Genomic DNA, 11,166 nt, shown 5'->3' on the forward strand with positions numbered 1-11,166 from the left:
ATGTTGTGGCACTCCCACTTTTCCTCGAAACTACCCCAAACTATCTCATTCTCTCTCCAGCTTGTTTGTACTGGCTGGCACTTAACTAGATTTATATACTTAATATATATAAACAAATGTGTATATTTATATGTAGTTATATAATTATATAGATTGTAGTTTTTATATAATTGACTAGTGTATAGTTTTATAGTTCTATATAGTTTATATTGTATAAGGAGAATATCGAGAACTGATGAGCAAATTTGTACATTGTTACTTCTTCCCAAGTTACTCTAAAATTCTCTCTTAGAGACATTAATTAATTCGCCCACTGATTCTTTTGTCCTTTCATTTTGATGCTTTCTGCATCAGACATGGTATTCTATGAGCTTATATACTTTGTGTTATAAGCTCATGTTTTCCTGACGACAAGAGATTTTACATTGACTTATTTGTGCCACAACCAAGACTCATGCATTAAAAATAGAGCTCTCTGACTCACTGTGTTCATCTGGTAAGAAAAATGTTTTGGAGAAAAGTGGAAGGGGGTGTGGCAATGTCATGGTTGTTTTCTCTTGTGGGTTTATCTTCCTGGTCTGTTTCTGGTTTTCTAAGTGTGTTGATAGTTCAAAGAACATTTTTGTAAAATGTGTTTAGGCACCAGGAGAGAGATACTGACTTGAGCCTTCATGTCTCTTATTCTCAGTTAGTTGGGTTCCTTTGATGTGGGCACAGGGCAGACCACAGTGTTTTGAGTTTTAAAAGAAGGGAACACAGAGGCGTGTTTATTAATAGCTCTTTTTTCATGTATTTTTAATCCCATTTTATGAATTATATGTAGATTTTTTTTCTTGCATTGTTTGAGGTATTCTCTTTAGTAGCATGAAAAGAACAGTCCTTTAGTTTTTGTGTTTGTATTATTTAGTCGTTTTAACACTGAAACAAACAATACTTCCAATTCAGATTATTTTAAGGTGACAGAGATTGCAAGCATTTGTACTAGTCATTTATTACTGCTCAACTACTTTTTTTTTTATTAGAAATTAACTTGATTAGGTTCTTGTGGTTTACCTCTTTTAACAGAAGTGAGTTAACATAAAGAAAAGTTAATACAAGTTCTTAAAAGAATGTTAACTTGTCTATTTGAGGCAGAAAATGGAAGACAAATTCATTCTTTCAATATGGATTTATTCAATGCACATTTATTTGTATACCACGCATTGTTATAAGTGTATGGGATGCATCAGTGAATAAAACAGACAAAAATTCCTTCTGTTGTACATCTTACAATAAAAGCTTTTTGTTAGTTGCCTTGCCTATTGTCTGTTCTATATTTAGTTGTGAAGTACACAAAATCTAAGTTTAGCTCTACAGAAGAACAAGTAATTAAAAGGGTAACTGAGTGAGTTAAACTGCCCACAGGGGCAGCTATGCCTTCAGGTTTAGCTGTAATCTTTTGTTTGTACGGATATGTGGATTTTAAAGTGGACTATACATAATGTAGCACAGACCCTGTTTTTATTTCAAGGGCAGATTCTTTTCTAATGTTAGTTTTATGCTCAGATTTCATACCATGTAATGATTCTCATAATTCTTCATGATCGCCACTTTCTTACATTCAGAACATTCTGATATGTAGTTAATAAATTAATACCATGTGAGCCGACTGACACCAAAAAAATTCTTTCTTTTACTTGCAAGAAAGAGATTGAAATTAATCACAAGCGCCTAATCAGTTTATGTCGGTTTCATAGGAAACAAAAGCATGTTAGAGAATTTTCTCATTCGTTTTTTCAGTATAAGATCATAGACTCTTGGAGACGGAAGGGACCTTACAATTCAGGTCTCTCATTTAGTAGGGGTAGAAATTGAGGCGAAAGAGATTCAGTGACTTGCCTAAAGGTGCACAGTTGGTAAATTGCAGACTTGAACTTAAGCCTGGTCCTAGATCTGTGATCTGTCCCTGTCCTGCTCTGTCTCAGACAGTAATAACCTTTCAACATCTTTTCCATATACTGCCTATTTGAGCCTGACATCAACTTATGGGTTAAGCAAGGCAGATGCTTTATGCCCATCTGCAAATTAAGAGGCTGAAGACCCTAAGAGTCTTTGTGACTTGCTCAGGGACATAGTAGTAAACCTGACACTCAACATTACTCCATTTCAAGGCTCTTTCCATTATAATGACTTAAAAAAAAAATTAAAGACAAAGCTAAGTTAAATAAATGTTCCATTGATTTCAACTAAGTAATATAGAAAAATGATCTCTCATTGTGACTTCCTATATAAGCTTAGTTGAAATACCAAATTATCTGTTGATTTATTTACTCTTTTCCAGTGAATAAATAAATTGGGTGAATTCTTCCAAAATGAATAAATTAGTCTTAAAAATTGTTTTCGTTGTCAATATCAGATAGAATTTTGAATCCATTCGATTCCTTTCAGCCACTGCAACTTAGTTACCCAGATTTGTGCGCACGAAAAATAGCGTAATGTCATATATTTGATGAATAAGTGACTATTCTCACAAACTGAATATAGGAGGGATATCATAAATATCAATAACCAGTAAGAAATTGGTATTGATATCCCATAGTTTTGATCTGTCTCTTGTTTTGAGAAAACCACCCTTAAAGACTCCATGTGTGGGGAAGGTCATGATTTTGTGCTCATTTTTGTTCTTAATTATCTCATAGCTTACAATTTTAGTAATGACTTACAGATTATTTTCTAACTATAAATTACCATCTTGGTTAAGAATAGCCCTTTTGCAGGAGGTTTAATTAATAGAAGAACATGATTTTATATACATGTTAAATTTCAATTAAGAGAAGACCTTTGTTTTTAAGCTCTTTTGTTAGTCTATTGATTAAAATAAATTTCATCCCAGCAGTGTCCTCTTTTAAATAAAAAGTGACGGGATAAAGAGAATAGATAAACATTATTGCACATTATAATTGGTATATGTAAATCCACGTACTCAGTAATTAAAACGTAAAATAATCAGTGCTCTGTAAATGAATCAGTGTGTGTTTTAAAATAAAGTTTGTCCCTGAACTGGTGGTTAATGATAAAAAATAATCACTGTACTTTAAAGTAGTAAAGTATCATAAATTTTAAGCTGACAATATATAGGCAAAGAGAGCTATTCATTTTATTCATTATTTTATTCTTTATTAAGTATATATAAATATGCATATTTAGATGTAACATCATATTATATTTTTAATGTTACATATTTAGATGTAACGTTAGTTATATTTTCTGGCCCCTCAACTTTTACTAGATAGCTAAGTTTATTTAATAGTGTTGGATTCAAGTAAATATGTTTTCTAGCTTCTCTTTATCAAAAACAAACAAACAAACAATGTTTTGAAACATCCAATATATAGGACAAGGACAAACTTAACCCTAATACTCCCTTCTTCTAAGTGGTGAAGGTTCAAAGAAACTTGCTGGTTTCTTCCTGGTCTCTAGCAGAAATTGTTTCACCATATAAAATTGGCTTTGAAGGCCAACTAAAATAGTCATTGACTCAGAGGTAAAATTTATATATATAGGGAGAAAATGGACCATGTTCAAATATAAAAAGACAGATTTGGTCATTGCACTCCCCTGCTTAAAATCTTTAATGACTTCATATGGCTCTCTGGCTGAAGACGAAATCCCTGTTATGGTAACGCAGGCCCTCATGACCTGCCTGCTGTCCTCTGTGGCCTCAGCTCCGATAACTCTTCTCTTCAGTCTCTGTGCTCCTTCCTCGCATCAACTACTACTACTTCTCCTCCTCCTCCTTCCTCTTCCTCTTTCTTCTTTTCATCCCCCTCTTCCTCTCCTTTCCTTGAGCCTGCCATGCTTCTTTCTGCAGGGACTTTACATATTTTTTCTTCTGCCTAGATCATATGGTTGTTCCCTCTTCTCTCCTCTTCCCATATTTACATCTTCACCTAGTTAATGGCCTAACTCATCCTTCAGGTCTCAGATTATCTGTCACCTTTTCATGGAGGTATTTTCTGACAACTTCCTCCTCAACCACATTAAATCAGGTGCCCAGATTTATATTCCAGCACAGCTTCTCTTTATATTATAATTATATATTTTGTGATTATTTGATTAATGTCGGTCCCTCATAGACACTGTTTATTCTGCTTCCTATTGGCTTCCCAGTTCCTAGCACAGTTCCTGGCGTGTGGTAGGTACACAGTAAATGGTCGTTGACTAAGAATGAGATGGACTTGTTGCCAAAGTAAAGCTGATAGTTTAGTTGAGTCTAGTATATGTGTACATATACATACACAAAGACGAGATTGGTGGTTGTCAGAGGCAGGGGACAGGGGTGTACAAGATGAAATGGATGAAGGTGGTTAAAGAAAGAAACTTCCAGTGATAAGATAAATAAATCCTGGGGATCTAATGTATAGTGTGGCAACTGTAGCTAACGATACTGTATTGTATATTTAAAAGTTACTAAGAGAGTAGATTATAAAAGTTGTTACCACAAGGAAAAAAATTTTAACTATGCGTGGTGATGGATGTTAATTAAATTTATTGTGGTAATCATTTCATAATATATACATATATCAAATCATTGTGTCACACACCTAAAACTAATAGAATGGTATATGTTAATTATATCTCAATAAAAGGTAAAATAAAAAAACATTATTATGAAAATATAATAATTTTTAAAGTTTAATACTAGAAAAGAAATAGATATTTAATTCGGACCAGAGTATAGAAATCTATGGACACATATGTAGGAATGTAGAAAAAGTACATGTAGGACAAGGCAAGAGACTTAATAATTACAATTCCAAAATCAAAATATGAGCCTATAGACACAGACAGCAGTACAGAATTATATGACCAGAAGAAGCCAGGTCTCTTAAAAATCTTCACAATGGTATTTCATATTTAAAGTATTTTATCATCAGACTTATATTAAGCAAGCTCATTCTAGTGGTGTATCGAAATGAATGTCAATTACCAGGTTATAGTGAAAAACCATAATTATCATAGAAACTGAATACTTGAAGCTTCATGTCCAGCCTACCTTTTCCTTCTAGGCACGCTATGAAGAAAGCCAAATCATACCTGGAAAAGTTTGTAAGTGAGCATTAATTTTTAAAGAAGGAAATGAGATAATTTTAATGTTTAGTAAAATAGCCTGGTGGATATTCCCCATAATAAAGATGTTTTTGCCAGTAGAACAGAAATATGAAAGCCTATTGACTTCCAGCACTTTGTATTACTCTGCTTTTCATTGTGAGTAAAAAAAAAAAAAACATTTGAAGTCTAAAGATCTCTTTGATCTCTTTGAAGTCTAAAAACACTTTGCTAAAGTCTCTCTTTGCTTCCATGGCTTGGACCGAAATGTGTATGCCTAAAATTTACCTCTCTTTCTTTCTTCTATTTCTGGACTCATCAGCTATCCTTTGCATTAGCACATTTTTTAAAAGAGACTTTCACATTTCAGATATGACCAAGTTTCTAGGAATTAGAGTCACACTGTCTTCATTAAGGTCACTTTGTATTTGCTTTCCATGAAAAAGAAATATAAAAGGCAAATGTCATATATTAATTGATGACTGTAATGACTACATATAGTGTAGGGCTTCAGGGGAGAGCTCTGAAAATCCTAGAGTAGTCAAGGGAGCAGTTAATGGACTATGGAACTTGAGCTGAACCTTGCAAGATAACTCGGATTTGGATAAGCAAGAGAGGAAGATAGTGATAGTGATGGATAGTGATTCAGGAGACACGAACTATATAAATATATAAATATGAAGTCATGGAGACAGTAAGCATTTCTGACAAGAAATTAAAATTTAAGTTTAGGCTGAGACACTAAGATACATAGTAAATTCCACATGCCACAGGGATATTAGACTTTATAAAGGATTGACAAGGGAGGTGCCTGAAAAACAGTTTTGTTTTTCTTCTGAACTTTACTCATCTTGTCAAAGGTATAAAAGGTTGATAAATTGGAGGTAAAAGGGTTGAAAATTTGGAGGGAGCTGCTGTTGATTTGTGAATGTCCCTCCAGGGTGGGGTACCTATACCTCTCTGGCTACTCAGAGAACTTAGTGTGTATTCTCTGTAGTTTGGGGCTAACAGACTCAAGTCTGTCTCTCACCTGAGAAATCTAAAGGGAGAATGACTGGCAGTGGAACAAAGGGGAGATTTCTGGGGTGGGGACAAGCCGGCACTTCAGGAGTTGGTAGGAGCAAAGAGTCCTTAATGGTTTCTCCTGGATGTTGGTCATTTGTGACAGAGATAGCTGGTGTGGAGTTGTTTCAGATCATGCTCAGAAAGGGCCAGAGGGAGCAGCTCTGAGCACTGCCAGCTTTTCAGGAGACAAAGAAGCAGTCGCGTGGACAGTGTGAAGAGGTGTGTTCCCTCTGCTAAGGCAGCCTCAGATTCGAGGTTTGAAGCAAGCTCGAGGAGGAAAGAGAGGAGCCTCTGACCCGCAGCATATGCCCCAGCTGAACTTTAAAGTTTAGAGTTATGATTATTATGTAGATCTTTACATTCTAATGATTAAATTGAGACTGTTTTGTGACTTAAAAACAGAAAAAATTTTGATTGGTTGATAGTGATTGCACAAGTTGTAGGAACTTCTTGAATTTTAGGGTCAGGGGAAGAACAGTTAGCTGCACAAAATAAATTTAAATAGAAAAAAATAAAATCACTCTACAATTGCATCCCATGAGCTGTTCTTTGTCATCATACTCGTTACCCATATTTATGATGGCAGGAGATTATCATGTATGAAGTGGATGAAGAGATGGGCTACATAATGACAGGAAGCTACATTGAGTGGAGTGGCTTATGAAGGAATTTAAAAGCATGACAGAGAACTTTAACTTGATTATTATAGGAAATAAGGGATGACATAAAGGTTTTGGACATTAGCACGTTATAGTGAAAGTGATATTTAAGGAAAATTATCTTGGCAGCAGTATGGGTAGAACTAGAAAATTTGAACAGGGAATATATATTAATTAACAGTGAAGGTATAATAATATATTATTCTAATTATCTAGGGGTAAAGTTATGAGATTTGTACTAAAGAGATAGTAATAAAAACAGAGGAAGGAACTAATCGAGGGTATTTTAAGAGGAAGATGATATAAGAATGGTGATTGATTTATTAATGACAGAGGATGAGTCATACATAATTTCTTCATTTTAACTAAGATGATTGATAATCCAACCATTGACAAATGCCCTGGAGGAAGTGCAACCTAGAAAGAGGATTAGAACTGTCAGTCAGGTGGGAGGACATGGGGAGATCCTGGGATTAAGCAACTAGTGAAGTCACACAAACATGTGAATATTTTGAAGGAATGAGTATGCGGTCATGTTTTTCAAACTTTAGAATAAATGAAAATTACTAGTGGAGCTTGCTAAAAATGCAATTCTAGATCTTTCCCCACATCTAGAAATCAAAATATCTGGATAAGAGCCTGAAAATTTTTGTTTTTACAAGTAGCCATGGCGATTTTGATCCAGGTGGTCAGGGAACACTCTTTGAGACTCTTCAAAGAATAGGACAAATAGCCTAGTACTTAATTAGAGAAATGCTTAGAAGTCCGAGGAGAAGGAAGGGCCATTGGAAAAATCCCAGAAATCGTTAGGAAAGGCAAAAAGGAAACTACCATATAACCAAAGGAAAGAGTCCAAAAGCAAGGGGACATCATGTGTCGGACAGATTGTAGGAGTCAAGGAGCATGAAGTTGGACATGGCATCCAATGGCCTGTCTTTCACTTGGATCCTGTCTGTATCCTTTTGTTTCAGGCATGTTTCTCATAAACATATGTTCGAATTTACTTTGAAATTCATTCTGATAAAATTTGTCTTTTAACTAGAGCATTTCGTTCATTTATATTTTCTGAAGTCTTTCCTAGTCAAAATCTGCTGTTGGTACTCAGTCTCAATCATGTTAACATATTTCCTCCGGTGTTTTGTGATTTTTTCTTTTTTATTGCAAGCTTGGATCTTTATCTGAGAGAGTCTTTGAAGCCTGGGGATGAAGGTGGGTTTCTTTGGAAAGTGTCTGTGCTTCTCTTACCTAAGTGCCCTACCAGTCTATATCATAATAAAGTAAATTCTTGGCTTGGCAGTTGATGATCAGTGTTCTTATTTATACAATATTGACTATCCCATCATTACAGAGGAATTTTGGGTAGATCAGCAGTTGTATGTGTGTGTGTAGATATATATGCATATATATATGCATATATATGTATATATATATAAATATATGTGTATATGTGTATAAAATATATTCATGAAGATGCCATCAAACAAAGGCCTTAGTTCTAAGACTGTGAAATGTGATATGGAACAATAAGATAATGAGCATTTTCTTTTCAAAACCTAGTGAAAAACTGAGATTGGAAGAATTTACCTTGTACGGTCAGGGATTTACATCATGTTATTTGTTTTAAAAGGCTTAAGAACTTTTTTCTTTACGAGGCACTTCCCTTAGAGAAGTAGGACTCCTAACCTCCTCCTCCTTCCACAAAATTCATTCTCTGAGTGACTACTGTATACTGAGGTTCTCCGCTAAGCCCTCTGCATAATAGTTAACATTGGTGTAGTGCTTCACAGTTTACATGTCACTTTAAAGTGTGTTACTCAGGCTCCTCTATAACTCTCAGTTCTTACTCCTCGACTTTGTTGGCATTACATTCTGGGAGCGTGGTATGGTAGTCAGGCCTAAAAAAGACCACACAAATTTATGTTTTTCTGGTGAAATGATATACTTTGAAGATGTTCAATATTTGGAAAATGTTGTTTATTTGATAGATTTTGGATCATCATTCACCAAATGTGCTCAAGTTCTTTGTTTGGAAAGCAGATGTATTAGTCAGGGTTCTCCAGAGAGATGGAACCAATAGGAGATCTCTATATCTATCTCTATCCTAATATATATATATTATAACAGGATATATATAATATATTACATGTAGGGCATGTATAATACATATAGAGAGATTTATTATAAAGAATTAGCTCATTTGAATGTGGAGGCTAACAATTCCCAAGATCTTCAGGGTGAGTCAGCAAGCCGGAGACCCAGGACAGCCAATGGCATAGTGCCAGTCTGAAGGATGGCAGTCTCAAGACACAAGAAAAGCTGAATTCTCAGTCTAATTCCAAAGTCAGGAAAAAAACCAGTGTCCCAGTTCAAGGGCAGTCAGGCAGGAGCAGTTCTCCCTTACTCAGGAAAGGATAAGTCTTTTTGTTCTATTTAGGCCTTCAACTGACTGGATGAGGCCCATCTATGTCAGGAAGGGCAATCTGCTTGACTCAGTTTATCCATTTAAATGTTTAGTCTCATCCAGAAACACGCAGTATAATGTTTGACCAAATATCTGGGCACTTCGTGGCCCAGTCAAGTTGACACATGAAAATCAACCATCACAGTAGAATCAACAGATCAGGTGTTACTGTTGCCCATCGGTATTTATTGCATGTGATCTGTTTTTTAAATCTTTCTTTCCCCTCCCCAGGAATTATTTACTTAACATCAACTCTTAGTCATTTGGAATCCACTACACTTACGTTGGCAGTCCGCGCTCAAGACGGTGGTGGGCTCACATCTGTCATTAATGCCAACATCACTATACACATTCTTCAGACAACTCTGGCACCCTCTGAATTTGAAAGGCCCAAGTATACTTTCTCAGTTTATGAAGATGCGCCCGAAGACAGTCCTGTTGGGACTGTGAAAGCGAAAGAGTCCTTGAGTAAGTACTTCTTATGCTGCATTGGAATCCGTTATTGGAACATTCCCTATATTTCCTTAGGCTGTGCACTCTTGAATAAATCTTTCCTTCTCTCCATGTAAGAAAAATGGAGACCATACAATGTGGCTTGCTCTTTGTTCTTTCAACATTATTACTATCTTATAATTTCTTTGTAATCACAAAAGTAATAAGTACTTAAAAAAAAGTTTAAAACAAAAAATTATAATATAGAAAGTATATACCATTCTCAGATACACACACTTAAAAATTTTTTTTTCCAAAAATACATCCTACTATCTTTGTTGTCTTACAACTATATTTTTTTCCTACTGTATAATGTGGACAACTTGGCAGGTAAATGTACATCATTCTGTTTCATTTTAAAAAGTTTGCCTGTTATTTCAACTTAGATATAAAATATGTTTTATTAAACATTTCCCTTTTGCCATCAATTTGAATGATTTACAGTATTTCACTAGTCCAAATAGTAACTCAAGCAATGTCCTTGTATAAACAAGGTTTCTCTGCAGCATAAATTTCTAGAAGCGACTTACTTGTCCTGCTCCCAGCCCTCTCCTTTCCCTTCCTCTGTCTCTTCCCTGGACTTTTGTAGAGGATGTTTGCCATTTGTAGGGAGATATCATAGAGAAACATCAACGTAAACCTAACTTGGCTTCCTCAAATGTATCAAAAAGGCAACCAAATAATTTTCTGAATATCTTTCCTTTTACCTGAAACAAGTAGAATGAAGAGAGATAGTGAAACCCATGCCTTGATTTTTGTCCATTGGGCATTACCTTTGCCCACTAATGCATCTTAAACCATGTGTTTACTTTTCAGCAGGCTTTGGAGAGCTGAGGAAGATGTAAGATGTTGCATACTATTCTCCGTAGATGCAGTATATATTCATGTTTTCAGATTTCAGTGTTTCCAGTGGGGACATCCCTTTGACATATAGTGATTGCTTTCTCTCCTTTTTTCTTTTTCTTTCTTTTCTCAGACTACTCAGAGCCCGTTTTTTACAGAATCTCCTCTGGCAATCTGCAAGGAAAGTTCTCTATTCACCCATGGCTGGGCACCATTCGAACCCAGAAGCCTCTGGATCATGAAACACAGCCCATGTTTGTGCTCACAGTTCAGGCTCAGCTCGGTAGCTCCCCAGCCTGCAGCAGCACAGAGGTCAACATAACTGTAATTGATGTCAATGACAACTATCCAGTGTTTCTCAGAGCCTCCGATGAAATTAAAATATCTCAGATCACACTGCCGGGCACAGCCTTGTATCGTGCACACGCAGAAGACAAAGACAGTGGGTGGAATGGAGTCATCCGATATTCCATCGCAAGCCAGGATCCAAATGTCTTTTCCATCGACTCAGGGCTTGGTGTGGTATACCTCAATGGCAGTCTGGGAGGTGATATGCCC

The 11,166-nt window shown here is 35.7% G+C and overlaps 1 protein-coding gene across 1 annotated transcript in view; it reads left to right on the forward strand.

Annotated features, from left to right (window-relative positions):
- DCHS2 (dachsous cadherin-related 2) overlaps positions 1-11,166 on the forward strand; it is a 177,505-nt gene that overhangs the window by 100,161 nt on the left and 66,178 nt on the right. The window contains 2 exon segments of the mRNA XM_025042987.1: positions 9,505-9,741; positions 10,742-11,166. The exon segment at positions 10,742-11,166 is cut by the window's right edge and continues 69 nt beyond it. Of these exon segments, the coding sequence (XP_024898755.1) occupies positions 9,505-9,741; positions 10,742-11,166 (662 nt within the window).

The sequence above is a fragment of the Pteropus alecto genome, unplaced genomic scaffold (genome assembly GCF_000325575.1).
Source record: "Pteropus alecto unplaced genomic scaffold, ASM32557v1 scaffold50, whole genome shotgun sequence".
In the NCBI taxonomy this organism is placed as follows: Eukaryota; Metazoa; Chordata; class Mammalia; order Chiroptera; family Pteropodidae; genus Pteropus; species Pteropus alecto.